Source organism: Berghia stephanieae, chromosome 12, assembly GCF_034508935.2.
Source record: "Berghia stephanieae isolate SIO BIC M18660-M18661 chromosome 12, UCSD_Bste_1.3, whole genome shotgun sequence".
Classification (NCBI taxonomy): Eukaryota; Metazoa; Mollusca; class Gastropoda; order Nudibranchia; family Aeolidiidae; genus Berghia; species Berghia stephanieae.
The window spans coordinates 16,415,260-16,439,291 of record NC_088371.1 but is presented as its reverse complement, the minus strand read 5'-3'; the positions used below and the strand labels follow the sequence as shown (position 1 = coordinate 16,439,291).

Below are 24,032 nucleotides of genomic sequence, written 5' to 3'. Positions count from 1 at the left end.
ATTATAACTTTATCTTTAGCATCGGTCCTTTTCTTTTCTTTTTTTATTTTTAACGAGCTTTCCTTAAATCTCTCTCTCTCTCTCTCTCTCTCTCTCTCTCTCTCTCTCTCTCTCTCTCTCTCTCTCTCTCTCTCTCTCTCTCTCTCTTAATTCTTCTTACTTTCTTTAATATATATTCTGCTAAATTTACCAATTTATCTTACAATATATTTTTTAGTTTTCTCCTCATCTCACTATCTCCTTCCCAACCATGTGCACTTGCCTATTCTATCAATCGGTCATCATGAATCGGTTCATTTCCTCGTTTGAAATTGTCTGCCTCTTATGGCTATGGCATGCCCATCTAGCGTCGTAACCATTTATTTAATAGTTTTTTATTTATTTATTTATCACAGCAATCGAAGTTCACATACTCTTATCTCATGATTCAACATATCATAAGTTGTCAAGTCGATGGCTCGATGGCTCGTAGGGACTAGGGACCTGTACTTCACACAAGAGCTTGTTGAATATTATATTACATCTTGGTTTTGAGACTGGTTCAGTTTAGAGAAAAAAAAAAAAAAGAGAGAAAAAATATCGTGGCCGTTGTCGATTTTATTTACTTTTGTTTTTGTATCTCCCTGATTTGACCAAAAACTAGAGGTGCCTAAATGAGCCAATAAAATGGAGAGAAAGATAGAGCGAGTAAATGTGACTCATAATATAAGGGAACAACACAAAAACAAAAACATTTGCCTATGAAAGTGAAATCAGCAACAAGAGTTAACTGCTCCTTTTGTACCACTGATTTTGTTTTAACTCGCCTGAATCTTCCTACCCCAAGAAGGTTCCTTTGAACGCTGTTCTTCAATGACTCTTTTATTTTATTGAGAAGACTACCCGATACCCCGCCGCAATCGAAAGCGAAAGTAGAATTTGAGAAGCGACGGAAGTTTTCCCGCAACCCTTTCGTATCTGCCTGCGATACCAATTTACAAAGTAGTATAGTAGTAGTATACCGTATCCAGCGAATTAGGCTTTCAGTGCCTTTGCTCATAAATCTAGGATATGGGTAATCCTTTGCAGTTATCTCAGTTTGATGGGGGGCTCAACTGAGCTGAATCTGTAGTTTAGACAGAGGCTGTCAAATTGCATCTGAAGGCGTTTAGGTCTGGGGCTTCCGCAACTGAGTTGGTAGGTTGTTCCAACGATCAATTACTCTTCTGGCTGTTGTGATGATGATTCACTGTTTACACCAGAACCGACTGGAAAATAAAAGTTAATCCAAGTATGGTAAAGAAGACAACAACATTTGTCAGTTATGTTTTTCTTGTGATGCAAGCCTCCCTTTTTCATTAGGTATCTGGTCAATTCAAGAAAAACGATAGCGTGTTAATCGTTTTTGTACAACAGACCCACTGTTGTATGTTTTTGTTCTCTATTGAGAGGCTTCAGTTAGTCTCCTAAGGACGTTCTCTAAGGAAAGTGTGTGTGTGAGAGAGAGAGAGAGAGAGAGAGAGAGAGAGAGAGAGAGAAAGAGAGATAGAGAGAGAATTGGGGGGGGGGGGGGGGGGTACAAAAATAAATAAATATAAATAGCGAACTGATTTTCTCCCACAACGGCTCCATCAGATTTATACTTAATTAAAAAAAAAATTATGGTTTCCATTCGGGATGAAGAAAAAGTCTTGTGATTTTTCTTTGATCCAAATTTTTATACGGATACACCCTTGAGCCTCTTGAGTGAGTTTTCTACAGGTGAACTATCTCTCTTGTAATCAGTCGATTTTGATTTCATCACGATTTAATCATAACTTTATGACAAATAATGCTGCGATGTACTACTTGAGTCTGATATGTTGAAATATATTTGATTAATCTTTAACCATCATCACAATAATAGTTGTTTTGGGTGGGGGTTATTTTCTATCGTTTTTTTTTTTATTAAGGGGGAGGGGAGGGGGGCAGTTTTAAAACAATATTATTTATTTTATTTTATTTCAGTCTCTCGGATCCTTACCCCTGTCCCACTCCAATGAAAAGAAAATCCCCATCTCTCCCCCTCCCTCTCTCTCTTCCCCCCCCTCTCTCTCTCTCTCTCTCCCTCCCCCCCCCCCCCCCCTCTCTCTCTCTCTCTCTCTCTCTCTCTCTCTCTCATATGACCCAGTAACCAACTATTGAAGACATTTTAAGGGCAAATCGTATACATAATTTGAATAATTACGCCCATATTATTTTGGCCACTGTCAGTCTTTTTCATGACCTTTTGTTCATTTCAGGAAACGGGGGTTGGTGGGGGGCCAACAACAAACAAAACGCATCAATTTTTTTTTTGTGTATGTGTGTTAGTCACGCGATCGAAAGTGAAAGTAGAATTAACTCGCGAGAGCGAGAGTTACCCGCCCCTTTCGCATCTTTCTGCAGTCCAATTTAAATAGTTGACCGATTGTTGTGACAGAATGATTTGTTTACAAAGTTTGACTGATTAAGAATTGACCAACAACCAACAATGCTGGTAAAGAAGCAAAAATCGGTCAGTAGTTTTAAAACATTTTTAACTGCAAAACTTTTTGGTAACTTGATAAGTTCAATGTGTAAACATGTCATCGATTGATCGGTGCTCATCATCGCGAATCACAGCGGACACGAAGTTTGTGACCACAACTCACTGGCCTGCGTCTTTTAATCGACAAATGTTGTCAAAAATGACTAGCGCAGGAATTATTAAGTTTTTGTATTAGATGAATCATAATCACATTCTTCTTTTGCATTGTTTTCTTGATTCTCATCATCTCCGCCACACAAACACACACCACATTTCTACACTACACCTACTCGCCTACACTACACCCCCTCCATTTCTCCCAGTGTACCCCAACTACTAACTTAGTTTTTAATGGGGAAAAGAAGACATATTTTCCTCTATTTTTGACTATTCTCTCTCTCTCTCTCTCTCTCTCTCTCTCTCTCTCTCTCTCTCTCTCTCTCTCTCTCCCTCTCTCTCCATCTTTCAACCCTTCTCAAATATTTTTGTACCCTCCACTCTTCTCTGTCCTCGTGCACTCAACACCACCTGTTTTATTCCGTCAGAAGAATAAGTGAAATTTGTTGAAAGGAAGGGAAGGATGGGCCAGGCAGGGCCAGACCATCAGCAGGTCTAGACTCAGCCAGACGCCTGGGAAGGAAACGAGAACTAGAGACGCCGTCTGATATTTGATAAAGAAGCAGTGTAGATTGAATCGTAAGCATCTATCGTGCTATACAGGAGGGGTTATTTCGGGTGGGAGGGGGATAGAAATCTACCGTGTGCTGACAATAATACTTATTTGAAGAGAACACTTTTATATCAAATGTTGATTGATTATGATGCCCCTCAGCTTGTGAAGCCCGAGGCCTCTTAGTCTTAGAAATTTTGAAGTCTCATCGTGACTTGTTTTGAGGTTATCTCAGTCGATCAAGAAGATTTTGAAGGTTTAATCCTCTGGCAAAAAAATGGAGGAAGAAAAAACACACACATATGGAAACACTGTTTTGTCAGTGATAGATAGAATAGCGGTAGTTGGTAGAATGAGAATGTTTTTACACATTTACTGATTGAGTACATACTAGTATTAAAAGAAAAAGAAATGGCAGCCCATGCTGTCATGGTTTTTGGATTAAAGGTTAAAAGACAATGGAGTAAAAATAGGGTTTGGGATAACCAACATATAGGAAAATAGCTGAGAAGCTTGAGGGGGAAAATGAATGAATGGATGGATGGATAAAGAAAAAAAAAAAAAATTAAGGTGGGGGGAAAAAGAGATGAGAGAATGACAAAGATTAAGATTTGGGGGAGAGAATTTGGGGGGGGGTTGATGATGGGTAAAAAAAAAATTTTTTGTTTGTTAGGTCCTTGTGGCCAGTTGTCTGTATTAGTCCCAGCGGTGGCAAGTTACTTCTCAAATCTTAATTTCTTCCCCATTATTCATCTGATTAAAGCTATCACATATGCGCTTTGAGGTTTCGACATAAAGCACTCTTATAAATGTACTCAATATTATTATTATCATCATCGTCATCATTTCATCAGTAACTGGGGTGCCAATAGCTCAGTTGCTAGAGCACTCGCTTCAAACGTAAAGGGACCGAGATAGATTCCAGGTGAAATAGAAATGTTTTTCTATTCCTCCTGACCACCCAGGAGTGATTAGGTAGCTGGGTCTGTTAGATCTGACAGAAAATACATTTGCGATAGAGTCCTGTCCAAAGGGTAGCAAGAAATTGCTGCCACCTGTTTCATGCTATAGATACCAGTATAAACTCCGGCTCCATAGGCCGAATGCTTCTGAAGGACTGCATACAAGCGAACATCACAAGCAATGTGACTGAGGCATCGGTCCGGTCTTACTGCTTTCCAGAATATTGGGGATCTGATTTCAGATTTGAATATAACGCTTTTAAATAAATATATAAGTAAAATTCCCTTTGTTCATGCCCAAGAGGAAATTTGTCTTTAGGGTCTATTCCAAGGGAAGACTGGAATAATCCAGGCGTCAGCCGCAGTGCAGCGCGGCAAAGTGAACTAGGGCGAGGTAACTTGCTCAAGGCCACACAATGAAGTGGGTAGTCGGTATTGAAGTGGGTATTTTAAATAATTATTCAAAACTAACTGCATACAAATTTTACAGCTTTTCATAGTCATACTGACACATAGTCGAGTCTTTGGAAAAGACTCTTTACTCACATTTTCTCACCGACCGCACTCAGATGTAAAGTTGTTACCTGGCTGTTAACAGCGTTGTCTCTCTGGAAAAAATTGTAATACCGCCTAACAGGCGCCATGTTTCGTTCCACGCATACGTTTTGCTGTTATCAAGGACCCCTTGTAAAGCACATGTAGTGGATATTGCACTGTATAAAAGCTCGAGTTATAGTTAAATGGAGAATTTTTTAAAAAACTTTTCCTTTCATTCCCACAGTTGATGGAATACAGAGACTGGACTTCCAGCCCAAGTGCCTGCAGTGTGGCCACCTCATCCTCTGCTCTGGACGGTGACCGGCTCAACTCTCCTCCATCACCTCCTTCCCCTACAGCCATGCAAGCCGTCAACATGTCAGGTGGATCCTCCTCCCGGGATGATCAGCGACTGCCCAACGAGCTCTTGGACGAGATCTGCGAGGATATCGGCATGAAGGAAGGAATGGAGCTGGACTTTGTCGAGTTCTTGATGGAGCAGGATACAAACCCTCATGCTTACATGACCCAGGAGGCCATTTCATCTGGTGCCTACAACAGGTAAATTGATTGTTTTTGTGTACATGTATGTTTTTTGTTTTTAATGGGTTTTTTGTTTGTTTGTTTTTTAAAATTATTTTTAAAAAAATTTATTTCTATTTTTCTCTCAGAAAATTTGTTGTGGGCGTCATCTTCTCTTTCTCCTCCTCCCCCACCTCCTCCTCCTCACACACCTCCTCCTCCTCCTTCTTCTTCTTCTTCTTCTTCTTCTTCTTCTTCTTCTTCTTCTTCTTCTTCTTCTTCTTCTTCTTCTTCTTCTTCTTCTTCTTCTTCTTCTTCTTCTTCTTCTTCTTCTCTTTGTATCTCTCTTTCTTTCTTTTATTTTATTTTTACAGCAGTGATATTATCTTAATCAATGTTGTGCCCAAATCTAACCAAATTCCTCCATCACTCACTACAATAAGTCAAATATACAAATAGTTCAATAGACAGCTGAGCTTTTCTAAAGTAATCAAGTAGTCTGCTGTCGCAAGGGAAAATACAGATTGTGAACTTTTAATGTGTAGTCACATAGTCTTTTTCCTTCCTGCTGAAATAATTTTGTGCTTAAAATGACCACAAAAATTGATTGATTAAAGTGTTCTTCTTGTCCTCAGCGCTGCTGGGTCAACGATCTCAACCCCCACCGGAAGTGGCAGTGGAATGGGGTCAAGGACAGGCTCCAATAGTGGAAGCGGATCTGGGAGTCAACATAGCAACAAAGATGGAAGTAGTAATAATAATAACAACAACAATAATAATAACAAGGCGTCTGCCAACCTTAATAACCATAACAACAACGAAACATCCAAAGGCCTTACTCTTCTGGGCCCTTCTTCTAGTAGCAACAATAACAATAGCAGTAGCATGACCCCCAATTTCTTGTTCAAACCTAACTTCAGCCATGACTCCGACTGGCTGAGTCAGATCCCATCCCCCATCATCAATACGAGTTCAGGTCCTTCTTCGGGTGCCAATACAGTCGTCTCATCCGAGAACAACAGCCCTGCCCAGAAACGTTTGCATTTATCCGTGTCGACCGACACCAGTCCCAACAAGGGCAGATCCCAAACCCCTCCTGGCTTTAATCAACCAAAACAGCATCACCACCACCATCACCTCCATCAGCACCAAAGCAACTATCACAATTCATCTCTTCCTTCGTATGGCGGCAGCAGCAGTGGGATCTCAGACTCCGGGTTCAATCAGGACTACAGCAGCAGTAGTTACAACAACGCCAGTGGACCTCAGTCCTATTTCAAAATGCCCCAGCCGGCTGCTGGCTCTTCTGTGATGACAAAGCGGAGTCACTCGTATCCCCAGGGTGCTCCTGCTAGTTCCCCGGTTCATTCTTTAGGCTCTCAGGGTTCCAGCGCCTCATCGACCCATTCCTTATCAAACAATAATAATAATAGTCAGTCAAGAATAATGTCTGGAAATGGAAGTAATTCTGGGATGTCAAAAGTCGATTATATGGACAAAACAACTTCCTGCCAGGCTAGTGATTCTAGTGATATTGAAGATGCTGTAAGCAGCAGTAATAATAACCACAAAAACAATGTTACTTCTAGTAAGGATAATAGCAATAATAACAACAATGTTAACCTTGATATTATTAAAAAAGAGCCGAGTGTGTCTCCCATGAACGATGTGCCTAGCTCCCCGTGTGATTTTGTTAAGCCAGTCTCCCCAAGTTCAAAAGGCACCCAGCAGTTGGGAGGTCGAGATACCAGTGTGTTCCAGAGAGTTGGAGGAAGTAATGGGATGCCGACCACACAGGCTCCAACCTCTGCAGGGCCTCCACCCAATATCAATGTGAAGAATATGCAACAAATGCATCAAAACAGGTGGGTGGGTTAAATGTCCTTAATTAAGAATGAGAGATTGAGATTGTGAGCTTTTTAACAAACGAAGGATATAGTGCAATATCCATTTAGATTTAGATCTGCTGAAAGTGCTTTACAAGAAGTCTTAAGCCAACAGGCTAACAACAACGTTTATTGTAGAGCTAGGTATGACACTGTTTAGGCCTTAGTACAGAGAGGGTGTCAGGTACTCATTTTTACCTAAACATGATGAGAGAATGTAAGTAAAAAAGCCTTTTCCAAAGCCTCAACTTTTCTCTATCACGGAAAGACTCAAACCAGGGACCTGCAGTCCACAGGACATTCCACAATATCGTAAAACATGGCACAAATAAATTGCAAATGTATTTGGTTTTTGACCAAGGTCTAGAAGAGGCTGTGGTTATTGTCTGCGACTGGCTTCAGAGGGGGTCCTACTCTGTTAGTTGAGACAATCAGCCTGTTTAATTGGGTATGAAGTTATTAATTTGGTCTGAGTTGCCAGGCTCAAAATTGTACGTAGTACTCGCACAAAAATCATTAGTTATATTGAGCTATCATTTTATCTGTAAATTTCGGTAAAATCACCATTTGCCTAAAATTTTTATTTTTCTTACTATTTATTTATTATTTTATTTTTTCATTCTTAATTTAAAGAAGAAAAAAAAGTTAGGAAGAGAGTTGCAACATTGTTCATTTGTTATATCGAAGTGAAATAGGTGTAAAATGAAATGCACCAATTAATCGCACGTAGTCCTCTGTCTGAAGCTAAAGTTCTATAGATTGCATTAGACTTAGGGAAGCCATAGAATTATAAAAAAGGATCTAAATTTCATCAGAAGTAATCAACAACAACAAAAAATTAATTTTAAAATGTGGGTCTGGCACGAAGTAATGACGAAATGTGACCCTAAAAACAGATTTTTTGTTATGTCGTGGTGAGACATTTACCATAGAATTATTTTTGAAGTTAAACTGAATGAACAGAACTGAAATTTTAGGTTTTGTTGCTTTAAAAAAATAATAGATATCCATTCTCCCCAGTTAAGCATAAGTTTTGCTTATATATTCAGTTATTCTTTTATCTAAATCAACTGGACAAAATGCCGTGTTGAGGCACTAGGTCCAAAGTGGACAAAAAATGATGTGACTTAGTATCAACTTTGAAATGCTATTCTCAATCTATTTTATTTTTGGTGCCAGACACTCAATTTTAAGATTGTTTTTCATTATTCAGCCCAGAGAGATTGGTGGAAACTTATTCCATGTTTTTCATTATTCAACCCAGAGAGATTGGTGGAAACTTATTCCATTCCACAAATTTTCAAAATAATTTTTTTGTGTCAATGTATTACGAAAACAACCGATGCATAGCTTCGGGTTCAAATTTCTGCTGTCCCGGCATGATATTTGAGATAGTGGGTCACGTTTGTTTGTTTTTATCAGTCAATACAAAGACTTGTCTTTTTATGATAATAACTCATTATTTTAACTTTGTTATTTGTTACATACCAGATGGGCACAATCAGGCCATCAACAACATCCCCACCATCAAATGGACAGCACCACGGCTCCCTCTCACCATCCTCATCACGCACATCAACATCCTCATCAGCCATCCCACCACCCTAGTTTTTACAACAAGACCATGTACCCCGGGGCTCCCTTCCAGCAGGTGCACGGCCCTCCCATGCCACACCCGCCCAGCGGGCCCAGTGGGCCATCTCACCTCACAACGGTGAGGACTCCGGTCGATTCACCTCTTGACCAAGGTTACTTCTCGAACGAATCAGCTGGCAACTGCAGTAACGGTTCAGCCCCTTCCCCAGCCTTTACCTCATCGTCACTCTCGTCGTTTTCGTCAATATCTACCATGATGCCTGCAGATCAGCAACAGCAGCAGCAGCAGCCACATCACCACCCGCATCAGCAACACTCACATCCTCATCATTATAGTCACCACACCGACCACCAGCACCAGCACCACCAGCAACATCATCATCATCATCATCAACAACCACAGAAGAGTGCTTTAATATCCCAACATCAAGATGGGTCAGGTAAGAATGAACACATTCTACTATTTGGTATTAACTCACTCAATCCTAGAGATTTTTTGCTGTTTTTCAAATTTGGACAAAAAAAATGTATTTAAAATGAGCATTTACATAGATAGTTTTATTCAACTACCATTAACATGCAAAAATTAAAAACATTAGCTTTGATATTACCCCTATAATTTGTCTCAGAAAAATGTAATAAATAGTCATGGGGTAAAAGTAACCCAGGTAAACTACGGATATAGTCGGTGTTAGGGTTGAGTTAGTTAGTCTTCTATAACAATTTTCTAACATTGATATTTGATATTAAAGCAGCATTGTTGGGTAACCTTATTCTCATATTTTTTAAAGATGAATTTAATTGAGCTTTTATATCACGCAACATCCACTAAACGTGCTCCTAGCGCTTACAAGGGATCTCTGGGCCAACAGCAGCATTTAACATTTAGTACAGGAAATGACGCCTATAACGTGATATTAACATTTCTTTAGAACAGAGACAACACCCGAGTATGGTGAGAGAATGTGAGTAAAGAGTCTTTTCCAAGGACTCAAACTATACACCTAGCGAGGTTTGAACCCAAGACCTTCCGATCTGAAAGCGAGTGTCATACCAAGACCTCATAGCCGCACTAAGATTTAAGATATTAATGGAGAAGTAAAAATAGAGAAATATGAATTCCTGGAAAGAGCATTTGTCTGAACTAGGTTAGTTATTATTCATAAGCACGACGGTTCTTGTTTGTCTCATAATTAATTCATTTGAAAACCTAGCTCATATGTTTGATTTTGTGAAATGACAACTTTTTGGGGGTTTTTTCCCCCCCTTCTTCTTATGAAAACATCACTATATATTGTTATTTGCGTAACATTTATATCTATTCAATAGAGTCATTTTGTTTTTATTCATACGGAAATGGGTTCTGAGTTTTAAAGGAGTCACAGCGTTGATGTGTAGCCTACTTTGTTTCAATATTGTCTTAATAAATCATTTGCAAATGATACAGCCTCTATTTTTGGGCACACACACTCATGCATTAACTCAAAAGCTTTTTCCTCCCCCATCCTTTCTTGCAGAGCCCACAGTTAGACAGACGGGTCAAAAGTCTGTCCATTTCGCCGATGTGCCAGAAAGTGGTAGTCCACCAGTCCATCCCCCAACTCCCGTCGACATGAAACCACCACTCACCACTGTAACTACCTTCAATGTTGCGGCGGGTACAGCCCCACCCACCAACCCAACTCCTCCGGACTGCGCATATGACAACATGGAGTGCAGCAATACTAATACCCAGCAGCAGCCAAAAGGGACAATGCCATCCGGGAAAATCTTACCTCGATACAATCATCATGGAATGAAATCTGGTATTGCTCCTTACACTGTACCAAACAGTCAAGGTCAGGCAATGGGTCCGTCTTCGTCATCCTCTGCCTCGGTACAAGGTCAAGGTTATGATTTTGCAAACCGTCCTAGTTGCGCCATGAGCAGCAGCGCTAATGCCAGCACCCCAGCCAATGAAAGCTGTGCAGTTGCCAGTGGGAGTGACCAGAAAATACACCCGCATCAGCACAGCTATAGTGGTGGTAAACCTGCAGGAATGGCCTCGGGAGCTAATGCAACTCCTGGCTTCTACGGTATGGATGGCAGCAGCAACCCAGGTTTGATAAGAGGAGCCCCAGAACCAATGGAGTACCCTAACCCCAACCAAAACCCAACCCCGACCTCCCAGATGATGAGGGGTGGAGATTACCCAATGTCAAACCCTTCTGCTGCCAATGCCAGTGGTCAGGCTTCCTCCGGAGGACCATTTCCTATGGATCCGTTTTCTATGCAACACCCACACACAACAATGACTGATCAAATGCAGCAATCTAGTATGCAACAGCAAGGTCATAATGATAGTATGAGCATGGCTCAATCGGAGCACCAACAACCACAGCAATATTCTAGCTGTTCCCAACAACCGCAGCAGCAGCAACCTTCAGATTATTGCGCCCCCCATCCTCATCACCACTCTCATCCTCACCTCCCCCAGAGTACGATGCAAATCTCTTCAAACCCTCATGCCCACCCTCACCATCAAGGAAACTTCCAGCAAATGCCCATTGCCATGTCTACCCCGTTGTCAAACCGAAGCATGGGTGGTGGCGTACCAGGACCCCCAGGAATGGGTGCCGCTTCCTACAACAATCCCAGTGCTATGTGCCCTCCAGGATATGAGAACTCTTACAACCACCCCCATGCCCAACATCCTCATCACCATCGACCAGAGGCTATTTATCCTCAACAGGGCCCGCCTCACAGCAAAGGTTGGGCAGGAGGTCCGCCATCTGCCGGGCCTGAAGAGCTCCATGTTCAAATCCCACCACAGAGTCCAATGAAACCCGGGGCTATGCCACCCCAAATGCAACAAGGTCTTCCCCACATGCAGCCTTCCCCAACCCCCGGCTGCGCTGCGCCAATGGGCGTCCAACCCCATTTGCAGCAACAGCAGAGAGGACCCCACCCCGATTTTGGTCCATGCATGGGTATAAACTGCAACGCCTGTAAAATGTCTGGAGCAGGGCCCATGGGTCCACAAGCACCAGGACCAGCGCCACATCCTCACATGGGGCCTTGTGTAGGGCCCAACTGCCACATGTGTAAAATGAATCCCCCACACCCTCACCACCTTTCATCTCATCAACCGCCACATCCTGGTGCCCACCACCAAGTCGGGGCCATGTGTCCAAGCCCCAATTGCCCATCCTGCAAGGCCAGCCAGCAGCCCAGGCCGCCCATCCTCTCGTCCCAGCAAAAGTTCCTCCAGCATCTCATCATGGATGAGAGCAACTCCGCCTACAGGTCCCACCCGCTCTTCCCACTGCTGAGGGATCTGGTCATAGCCGAGGCCAACTTTGACAACCCCAGGTTCCACTATCAACAGCTTCTGAGCACCCTGCCCAATGATCTGCAGAAGCTGCTGCAGAATTTCCTTCAGAGGAATAGACCGTCTGGACATTACCAAAGCAACCAGGCTGTTGAGAGTGTTATCATGGATGGACTGCGTTTGGCACACACCAATCTTGTTGGTAAGCAAGCGTATATTTACTCATTACTATCATCAATCAGCACCATCTTTTTATATACAGTAGAGTATTAATATATATGAGAATAGCCCTGGACAGAAATATAATCCTCTTAAAAAATATCCGTTGTTCTAATTTCATTGAAACAATAAGAAAGAAAAAAGAATGCAAAGATAAATGTTAATTATTTCCATCAATTTGTTTTAAGCATGTGCGTTACAAGTCTGCTCTACTCTACATCATTACTTCCGTCTTCAACATCACTTTCTTTGTCATTTTCATTTTCACTGCCATCATCATCGTAACTTTGTTGCCTAATTTTATAATGGATGATTGGTTGATAATAAATGTTGTATTATCACATCACATTAAAATTATATTCATATTGACATATGCAACTAATTCGATATACAATACAAGTTTTGCTCCATCATTTTGATTTTTACAAGTATTTCCTCGGCGCTGTAGTGAAAAACAAAATTACAAAGGAAATCCTGTTTCTTTGAAATAAATTTGTGTGATTTCAATGGTTCAGCCGTAATGTGTCAGCCTGGTATCAAAAGTTGAACTATGTTGAGCCATGTCAATTACCAGATAGATGACAATGGGTGTAAAACTCTAGCCTTGGTGTTTAATAATAATCATGCTGAAAACTTATATAGCGCTATAACTATAACTCTGAGACACCAGACTCTCAGCACTTAAATTACAAATTACATTCACACACACACAAACACACAACACAAACTAGACCTATCTTGCTTCTCATATCATCTACTAAAATCAAAACAGATATGTTTTAAGCAAACGTTTAAAAGTAGACAAAGATTCTTTTTCACAAATGCTCTGTGCTAAGGCGTTCCGAACAGAGGGTCTGAAATGAGAAAAGGATCTCGTTCCAGCATTAGTCTTTTGGAAAAGGCAGTTTACATTCATAATCTCATTCGACTCTATTGTGAGTGTTGTATTTATAAAGACAGTCCCAGATGTTTGTAACTCGATAGAAGTACATACTATAAATGTACATGTTTATTCCTTATTTTTTATGATACAATCCACACTACCTATTATATTTCCTTTGTATTCAGTGTCAATAAGTGCTTAGCTTTAAGAAGATTTGGACTGTACTAAGTATTGAACAAAAAACAACAAAGATAGTATATCAGCATTTTAAAAAACAAAAAAACAATTGACTTAGCAGGGCTCATCTAGGACTCAAATGCCTTCCACAACCAACAACAAAGTACTTTGCTTTGCTCAACAAGGGTTTTGAGTATAGTTAATTTTTTGTTTGTTTGGTTTTTTGTTCTTTCAAAGTTGAAATAATAGCTGGAGATTGGTTTCTTATATAATGAAATAAATGTATGGTGTGCAGTTTCTTTATTAATATGTGTGGTGTACTTATGGATCTATATTTTTTAATAATGTTTCCGCCTGCAGACAAAATCCGACAGCGCCACGAAATGGAGAAAATGAAAGCCAGTTCAACAGCATCTCTACGGTCCATGGAGGAATTCTGCCAGAAGTTTGACCACTCTATCAATGGACCAATGGTCAGTGCTCTCTCTCTCTCTCTCTCTCTCTCTCTCTCTCTCTCTCTCTCTCTCTCTCTCTCTCTCTCTCTCTCTCTCTATCTATCTATCTCCCCTCCACTTCTTTCTCTCTCTCCCTCACTCTCTCTTTCTTTCTCTATCCCTACCTCTCTTGCACATACACACACGCACTCTCTCTCTCTCTCTCTCTCTCTCTCTCCTCTCTCTCTCTCTCTCTCTCTCTCTCCTCTCTCTCTCTCTATCACTCCCCCCTCCCCCCTCTCTCTCTCTATCTCTCCCCCCCTCCCCCCTCTCTCTCTCTCTCTCTCTCTCTCTCTCTCTCTCTCCCCCCCCCCCCTTTTACACAGTTTTCTTAGATTACTAATTTTTAAAACAATCAGTATGCGTACCTAATCTGCCATGTAACATTACGTGTAGTAATTTCTCTATCAAGCTATAACGATAATAAACCTACTCCAAATAACAGGGCCCTAGCCAATGTATTGTCTTACCAACATGGAATTCAAACTATGACTAATTAATCAGCCATTTCCCTTATCAATCCCTGGGCCCTTCCCCCCCCCCCCCCCCCCCCCCCCAGTCATCCCCTAAATCCAATTTCATCTCTTTCCAATATAATGAGCTATTTCATTATCAATCCATGTTTCTACAATCCTATGCTTTTGGAGTTATTTTTACTCATAAATTAGAATGGATGTACTTAGTGATGCTCTTATTTTCCTCTCTCTCTCTCTCTCTCTCTCTCTCTCTCTCTCTCTCTCTCTCTCTCTCTCTCTCTCTCTCTCTCTCTCTCTCTCTCTCTCCCCCCCTCTCTCTCACTCTCTCAATCCTCTCCTCTCCCCATACACCCTCCCCATCCCCTCCCTGCTCCCAGGAGACTGTTGAATAGTGTGCGTGGTTACCCCTTGGTCCCAAATACACTATCACACCCGCCACTCAAATCTCAATTATGTTATCAGTCCTAGGGGAGTTGACATATATTCACGGGGAATATAATAATGAGAGAATAGTCATAGTAAATGTACTAGTAGTCTAACAAAACACGGGAGGGAATGTTGGTATTCATTCAATAGCATTTGAAATTGGAGTGTGGAGCTTTTCAACCACCCCCGTCCCAGGGGAGGCAACTCTAGGTCTGTTCCATGTATTGGATGATGGATGGCGTACCTGTGTTGTTAATTAAAAATAAGAGGGGGGTTGATGGTGGGGGGGGGGGGGGGGGGGGGGGGGGGGAGGAAAAATAGGGAGAGAGGGGGGCACATTTTGTCCCATTCCATCAAATTGCATTTGTTTCCATCAGGAAAGGAAAGGGGGTTTTAAATTAAATTTTAAAACAGACATCCTTTCAGTAAAAACATTTATTCGCACAATCAACCTGTGCATCATGCTTCCAGATGCAACGTATGAAATCTTGAGTCTAAAAAAAAAAAAGTATGAAATCTTGAAGATTTTTTTTTTTTTTAATTTCTTTTTATTTCATATCTACCTGTTTATTTATTCAAAATCATTAAATAAATGTGTATGACAGATAGTGTCCTCCCATTTTATAATCTGAAATGACCTAAAAGTGGCAAGGATGATATAAAAACTTAATTCAAAGATGAAGAAAGAAATATGGTTGTTGGCTGAAAATTTACTTTTTTAGTTAAAAACCCCTATCTGTTTTTGTCTTCTTTTTTTTCCTTTCTTTCTTTCTTTCTTTTCTTTTCTTTTCTTTTCCTTTTGTTTTTTTTTTTTTCTTCTTGTGTTTGGAATTATTGAAATTGATTATGCGTCGCTTTCCCATGATTTGGTTTGTTTTTATTTGTTTTGTTTTGTTTTGTTTTTGTTTTTTTTGTTTTTTTGTTTTTTTGTTCTTAGACTTATTAAATTTGGCATTATTGATTACACATTGTCTCCCTATGATTTCAGGGTCGACCAGGTGTACCTAATGGAATGGGTCCTATGGGTATGGGACATCCTATGGGTGGATATGGACATGATGTGAGTCACTCTTTCTCAATCTGTTTTATGGCATTTATTACAGAAAGAAAAAATGTTTTTTTTTGGGTTTTTTTTAAAATATTTATTTTGGTTTGAAAACTTTTTATTTGATGTATCAATCAATGGGAGCGATCTATATTTATGTTTTCGTCCAACTGAGTCATCAAAAAATCGTTTTGGTTTTTTAAAAAAAATATTTATTTTGGTTTGAAAACTTTTTATTTGATGTATCAATCAATGGGAGCGATCTATATTTATGTTTTTGTCCAACCGAGTCATCAATCACGTAATTTGTTGCTGTCCAACGATTGGACATTTCTGAACGAATGTAAACATGCTGCTTTGTTTATGAAAGTTGTAAACATACCCATGTGTCAAGCTGAACACAATGACCAATCGTAATGTTAGATAGTTCAAAATCTGTGAACACTTTTCACTATGTAGGTCCATTTGAGCACATTTTGCAGTGTGATCAATGACCTCGAGCACATGGAAAGTTAATATAGATCATGCCCATTATGGTGACTTCAAGCTTGTCAAAAAGTGTTAAATTTGAGACTTGGAATAAGCAAGAAAGTCATAGTTTCTAGTTTCTCTGTTCAACTTGATTTTCTGGATGGTGAAAGAGTGTAATTTTTTTACATGAATTACACACAACAGGAATGATTGTCTCTTATTCTTTTTTTGTGTGTTGAAATTAGTGTTATTGGTAACTTCCTGTCCAGTGTAAACAATGTATGATAAAGCACTTATACTTATATACAAAATTAATTGGTATATGAGGCCGTGCCAAAAGGTCGTTTTCCTATCATTTCTACAAAGATATACCAATACTAAAAAAAAAATTGGAAGAACTATAGAAAAAAATTTATCAGTTTCTTTGGATTACATTTTTAATAAAACCAAGCAAAAAAACCCCTGATTATTTAACATCAAAGTTATAGCAGTTATAGCTTTTCAAAGTGTGTAGAAAGAATCTACTATCGTCCACATTATTTTGAACATTCAAGAATTTATTTCTGCTATGTTTGCAAGTCTTTCAATTTTTGGATTATTTTTCTTTGTGCAACTCAGAGAAATGTGACGAAGACGAAATCTTTTTGTTTTCCATAATAACTTCGTATTGATGTTTTTGTTGTTTTTGTTTTTTAATTTCTTCTTTCTTTGTTTTTTTTTTTTGTTTTTTGTTTTGTTTTGTAGCGGTTTTTTTGTGGCAACTTTTCTGAAAACTATATTTATCACACTCATGTGTGCTTTTTTTAGGAGCCACATTTGGCCAAATTAAGAATTTATTTTTGTTTTCCTCTTCAGATTTGAATTTTAAGAATATAATTTTTTAATGGAATATTGTAAAATCGATTGTTATTTATTGTACTAAGAAATAGATTTTATAACTGAATTTCACTACATTTAGTTTTCTAGCATGATGAAAAAGTTATGATTTGAATTAGAAATTGATATGTAACCGAAATGATGAATGAACAGCACTGCATAGATTATAAAAGCATTTTAAAATGACAAATAGTATAAATAAATGGCTGGAAGTCGAGCATTAAAAAATTTAATTGAGAATTTATATACAGCAATATCCCCTAAACATGCTCAACAAACCACTTGACAAGGGATCCCAAGCCAACAGCAACACTTTAACATAAAAGACAAGACATGACATCTATTAGGCGATATTACAATTTTTTTCACAACAGAGACAATACTGTTAATAGCCAGGTACTTATTTTACGGTGAGAGAATATGTGTAAAGAGTCTTTTCCAAAGACTCAGATATGCTCTTGAACCCAAGACCTTCCGATCCGAAGGCAAGTGTCATACTACAAGGCCACATAGCGCACTACTATAGGCTTGGAGGATGGCTCTGATGTGAGGTTGCTATGAATCTGATTTTTTATATTAGTTGACTGAAGCAGATCTGAATACTGGCTTTCGGAATATATAAATACTATAAAGATACATTTATTGAATTGTTTACAGGGAAGTTATATCCAGCCAGGCATGGCAGGACCACTTGGTTTCAGGCCCTTGAAAGATGGACCTGATCATCTCATGGGAGATGGCCATATGGCCACATCCAGCCCACAGGCCAAAACAGAGTCCAAGAAACATCCCAGTCTTCCTAAAGAGGTAAATTGTCGTTTTCTAAGTACAACGTTGTGTATATTTATTTTGGTTTAGTTTTCTTATTGTCATAACTTGTGACATTTTGGTCAATAACGTTTAGAAATTCTTATTACTACCACGTCTGCAGCTGCTGCTTAGAGTAGACCTTTAACATAATATTTACCAGCGTTTATACTTTTTAAAAAATGTTCTTGCTGCAATAAAAATAATAATCTATACACTTTTTTTTTATTAGTATTATGTGCAGAGTTTTAACAAGTTTACAATGTAAAACCCTACAAACTGTGGAATGATCCTCAACAATATTGGAGGTTTCCATAAAAAGAAGGAGTAGTAGTTCTGGCAGAGGCAAAGTAGAAAGTCTTCAGAGAGGAATAAACAACCCTATTTTGTCAGGCCTCTGGGTGGGGATTCTGACCTCCCATAGTGGGCAGGGAGGTACATGGTGTGTCTTTTATCCCCCCTTACCCGTTTTCCAATTGTTTCCTGTCGGTCTTTAAATGAGATTATGTACTTAGTTTTGTCTTGACCCTGGCCGGAGCTCCTTGGCTGGGAGGGAAACAGTCGAATGTACAGTTATAGTTTTGGGAGATGATTTTTTTTTCCTTGTAAATCATCTCTCTGTTATGCATTGTATTATGTTTAGTTTACATATTATATTATATGATTTGTAAACATTTGAGTGTATTCCTCTTATTTGGGCCCTGTGCTTGTGTCTGGATGAGACTTTTAGGTGATCTCAAACTAAGTACTTTGATAGAGTGCTCTTGGAATCTACATCTGTTCCCTATTTGAACCAATTCCCCTTTGTCTCTCCTTTTCTTTTGTGCTTTAATTGTAATTCTAGAACTTTTTACTATCCCATTTTTCCTTTTTACTGGCGCTGATTTGACCTTAATGTGTTGCAAGCGCCGTAAAACGCTTAAAAACTAACAAAAAAAACTATTTTGTCAGGCCTTATATTCGAACACTTAAGGGGCTAGACTTCACCAAGGTGTCTATCTGTTTATGTCGTCTGAATAAGACTTCTGTTATGACAAGACCGGTGGATAGTGTAAAAAATTAACTTTTATACTCTTTTAATTGATTCATAGACTAAAAGATTAGTTTTTATCATTTTCAATATCATTTCTGCTCCTTTATTTTTCCTTTCTTTCATTTATTTAAAAAAAAATAGTATCAAGTAATCTCGATTTTATTTCATTATTTTTCCATTAAAACCTATTAAACAGTTTATATATAAATCTGTCTTGTCTCCATCCAACCCTTTAGGCGGTGGCCATGATGATGGAATGGCTACGTAACCACAAGGACAATCCTTACCCCAATGATGATGAGAAAGCCATGCTGATCAAGCAGACGGGGTTGTCCATCAACCAGATCAACTACTGGTTCACCAACGCCAGACGTCGCATCCTGCCCAAATGGGCTCAATGTAAAACATGAACCGCCTTCATTGGACAATGTATGAACTATTGGCTTGAGCCTGATTCTAATGTGATGACAACTTCACTCTGCTACTGCCAGTTTCGGAGGAGAGTTGTGTTGATGTATTGTGTAGTGACACTAGAGTGTCAAAAACTGTCAATATGATTGGTGTAGAGTCACAAAAAGGCTGGAGGATAAACTCTACTCTCACTGCTCGTTAAGAGGAGTCAAGTTTCGTCTAAAACTGTCAATATGATTGGTGTAGAGTCACAAAAAGGCTGGAGGATAAACTCTACTCTCACTGCTCGTTAAGAGGAGTCGAGTTTCGTCTACAGCTGTCTATATGATTGGTGTAGAGTCACCATAGGCTGGAAGATAAACTCTACTCTCGCTGCTCGTTAAGAGGAGTCAAGTTTCGTCTACAGAAACAAAGTACCAAAAATTGTCTTTGTGATTGAAGGGATTTTTTTTCTTCTTCTTCGAAACCAGTCATTCAATTGGAATACCTCTAATGCTGCTGATATATTAATCTCATATGTGGAAACTTACTGTTAGAGAGCCTTTCAGCTGAAATGAAAGTCACATACAACATTTAGATCGGACCATAGATCTAGAATGTGTCATTTTGCACCAAGTAGTCAAAATACCGGGAGGAATTCTTGCACCATTAGTGCCCTTTGGCCTCCCAAGACTAAATTGAACAAGTCCTACTTTTGAGTAGAGCGGATTTTTTGTTTAAACTGCTGATAGAAAGTAGTTTTATTTAATTATGAGAAAGAATGTGGGCATTCAACTTGAGCACTTTAATTGCTGCAATGTCAGACGATAGAGTATGTCTTTAATATATATTCATATGTGTGTGTTTGTGTCTTTATATATGTAATGTGAATTGCCTTCACTGCTGGGAGCTGCTACTCCAGTTGTGAAGACTTTTATATAGAAAATTGGAATCAAAAACTATACATTGGTAGAAGAGTTATTTTTTAAGCAATCAATGGAAAAAGGCTTCTATCAAGACGACATCAGTAGATAGTGTATATAAACCGGAGTGAAAAAAAAACAACTAATTCTTTTATAGTCTTTTTAATTGATTCACGGACTTTAGATGAGCGTTTATCATTTTCAATACTGGAGAAAGATATAACTGATTTTGTGGAGAATTCTGACAGTTAAATCAAAATCAACAATTTGGAGAGAAAAAACCCACAGCGGACAAGATTCAAAACTGACAAACGTCCATCTACCACTTCACTTCAACCACGACAACTATCAACACCACAACGACAGCCATTACGACCCATCACAACCACTATTTCATTGAGAAACCACAGTGAGATTTGAAAATGGCAACTAAAAACTAATCAAATTATTTTCAGAAAGAAAACATTAAGTGTTCATGATGACAATGTTTAAATGTCTTATCGATGTATAGAAAGCGTTATATATTGTATTAATATTGAATATCACTGGGATCACACAACAGTGATTGGTTGTGTTTTGTTTATCAGGAGGATAATAATAATAATGATATTAAAACCAAACATATGTTTGGAGAGCTGGAGAGCATATTATGTATTATCTAGTAAAAAAAACTAGTCCTTCAAAGCCATATATAACCCTTGGAGTCACGGTATATTCTGATTTCTGCAGCTTTAAATGGAGAGTAATAATTGGTTTGCTACCCTTAGCCTTCTCCTTACCAACTATGGGGATATTGTCACATTTATTATGAAACAACCAACATTTTTCTCATTCAGCTAGCTTTCTGGAACATCACAACGTTTGAAAAAAAAATTTAGTTGTTATAGTTTTGATGAACAAAATTATGTGTAGCATGTACTTATATTCCTTTTGAGTAAGCATCTTTTTAAATCTATTTTTTTGGTGGAGGGATTCGAAGTTTTTATGAAAATCTCTAAAATTGTCGGCGTATTAAATAAGGCTCTAGTTTATTGCCAAAATATCTTCCGCCAGATCTAACAACTCGGGTCTGTAATCACTACTTGGTGGTCGGATAAAAACGTGTGTAAAATAGAATATCTCTCCTAAAAGCATACCATCACTAACTAAATGGCCGTTTCTAAACCTTGAGTTTCATTTAGATTATGTTGGGAGTCCAAGTCCAAAGGACAACATCGCAGTGACATAATGAGAATAACAATTGGACAAGAGGGTTGAAAATTATATTCGATAACTACACCATATTGTGCCCTGCGTTTTAAATCTAGAGAATACTTCTGTAGGACAGTCCTGTCTTCTGACAGAAAGTTGATGAAGTTTAAGTTCCTGTCAAGAAATTTGGATTGTTTGTCTCTTCCATAAGAGATTTAGCTCTTCCTGTTTGTTTTTTGACCATTGAGAGTATTTTTTTTTGTGACTGTCACTCCTTTTGATAAGAAACCATATCTTTTAACAAGGAAAACAACTGCAGCAAGTCTGAGAATACTCATAAAGTCTCAACTCCTTAGAGGAAAAGTTTCCCCGTTAGGCAAAGTTACTCCTTTTGATAATAAATTAAAATAGTTTAGCACCTTTACCTATATAAGTGTGTAACTTTTTAACAGCAATACTTAATTTCTTTCAAATCATTAATTCCTCTTTTGATTATGAAAGACAAAACTGGAGACCTTAGTTTTAACTAAGAAAATAGATACAGAAATGAAATGCACCTCTTGGAAGTTCTTTTAAACCAACCAACCAAAGTCTCATGTTTATCACTGCTCTCTCAGTTAAATTGACGAGAGTTTTAGACAATATCTACACAATATCAGTTAAACAATGAAGATGATATAAATTGAAAGAAGTAATCTAACAGGTTCAAATGGAAGGAAACACATCCTTGCCCAGCAAAATTGGCTTATATGGGAGCCAAGATGTTGTTGCTGCCTTTCTTGAATGTGTGAAAAATGTTGAGCTGAAAAAGATTTTGATACATGTCAAGCAAATGCGTAAATGGCAATCAAACGAGCAATGATACAAACTGTTATTTTGTTAATCAATCACACACCGATAACGAGAATGATTTATGTCAAATATTTTTTCCATGTTGAACACTTGCTTAAAGATAGTCAGTCCTCTGATGATTTTTTTAAAGAAAACACCAAAATCAAAATAGAGCGAGATTGAGGATGGAAATGGTGCCAAAGTGATATGTTGGGTTTTTTTTTTTTTTGTTTTTTTTTTTTTACATATTGCAATCATCAGGGTTGTCAAGGAGAAAGCATAGACTCAAACGTCTATGCTTGGTGTTTCAGTAGAACTGACTGTTCAATCTCTGGTGAGGTGATTATGGTCGACCAATTCATTATAATGGTTATTTACTGATTGCAAGAAAATAATTCAAATTTGCGATTTTACTGTCACTGATGACTATGCAAAGGGATGGAAATAATACATTTCTGTTAATGATAGTCGTATTACTGTATCGGTCAATGATAAAAGACACGATTAATGATTAATTAGATGACATACTCCTTGCACTGATAATAGCATTTATAATTATAACAAAGCAGCCATGTTACTTTTTTTTTTTTTAATTTGTTAAGCAGGACTACTATTCATTGACAGTTCCCTGTATGCATTTATTTCTCAAAGAATTTGCAACTCGTTATCCGCTCTCAATTAACTTGTTTTGAATTTTATTTCTGTGAACTTTATATTCAGCTCAGTCACAGGTTGTGAACATATGGGGGGGGGGGGGCATGAGTTGATTATCAAACATAGTATGCAAGCTCTGTGTAGTTTTACAAGTGAGGAAATAAAGATTAATATTATAAAAATTATAAAAAAAATATTTTTGTTTGTGGGAGGGTGAGTTTGGTATCAACTTTTAGCATTGATAATAATATCCTTGCAGCCAAGATCCCATGATGGTTGAAGGTTGTTACTCTGTTTTGCTGATTTTATTATTAAAACCAGCCAGAGAATGATCTGTTCTTACTTCATTTTGCCAGATCACCAGTTAACCTTACACACTTGTGTTTGTGTGTTGGTTACTACTACATTGTTGATTCTTTTCATTGTTTTGCCTGCTTGGCAAACATCATTTTACTGAGCTGCTGCTATAATATTACTACAATGCACAATCTAGAACTAAAAAGTTCTGGGTTCAAATCCAAGTTTGTTATTCTTAGTTGGAAAAAGCTAATTATTTCACTAATGGTAACTTGAGAAGATTCTTAAAAAGAAAAGGGGAAGACGTTTTCTTGTACAGCTTTTTTTTTTTGGTCTAAATTTTGCTGCAAAAAAAAAAAAGGGACGACCCGCACGCCCAGTGGATGGCTGAGCTGAACGAAGGGTATGTCAAATGTTGATCAGATGAATGATGACCCCAAAGAAGTCACTTTATGAATATTGGCCACAGTACTCTTTATAATTGAGGACAAAGAAAATGACTTGTGATGGTCAATGAAAAAATATTAATTTTTATCATGGTGTTGTTGTATATTGTTATAGTTGTTAATGAAACATTTGATTGAAGGGTAAAACCTATAACTGCCTATAAATGTTGGAGTTCGCATCAAGCACACTCACACACATACTACTGCTTGTGTTTGGTTGTCTTTGAAATTGTCTTTAGTTTTTGTTTTTTTAATTGATTTTATCAGTCATTTTCCTGCTTGGTTATATTTTTCATGTACATTATGGACTGGATTCAATGCTTTATATACATTTGAGTAGGACATAGTCTAACTTTGAAAAGTGAGTGGAGCAGGCACTTATG

At 38.4% G+C, this 24,032-nt stretch overlaps 1 protein-coding gene across 1 annotated transcript in view; it reads left to right on the top strand.

Annotated features, from left to right (window-relative positions):
- Positions 1 to 21,103, top strand: part of LOC144958333 (uncharacterized) — a 177,242-nt gene extending 156,139 nt beyond the window's left edge. The window contains exons 4-11 of the mRNA XM_078890240.1: positions 4,941 to 5,257; positions 5,854 to 7,083; positions 8,596 to 9,140; positions 10,218 to 12,212; positions 13,650 to 13,762; positions 15,674 to 15,745; positions 17,735 to 17,884; positions 19,154 to 21,103. Coding sequence (XP_078746366.1) covers positions 4,941 to 5,257; positions 5,854 to 7,083; positions 8,596 to 9,140; positions 10,218 to 12,212; positions 13,650 to 13,762; positions 15,674 to 15,745; positions 17,735 to 17,884; positions 19,154 to 19,327 — 4,596 coding nt within the window. The 3' untranslated portion in view covers positions 19,328 to 21,103. The remainder of the gene's footprint in view (positions 1 to 4,940; positions 5,258 to 5,853; positions 7,084 to 8,595; positions 9,141 to 10,217; positions 12,213 to 13,649; positions 13,763 to 15,673; positions 15,746 to 17,734; positions 17,885 to 19,153) is intronic.
- Positions 21,104 to 24,032: the final 2,929 nt, after the last annotated feature.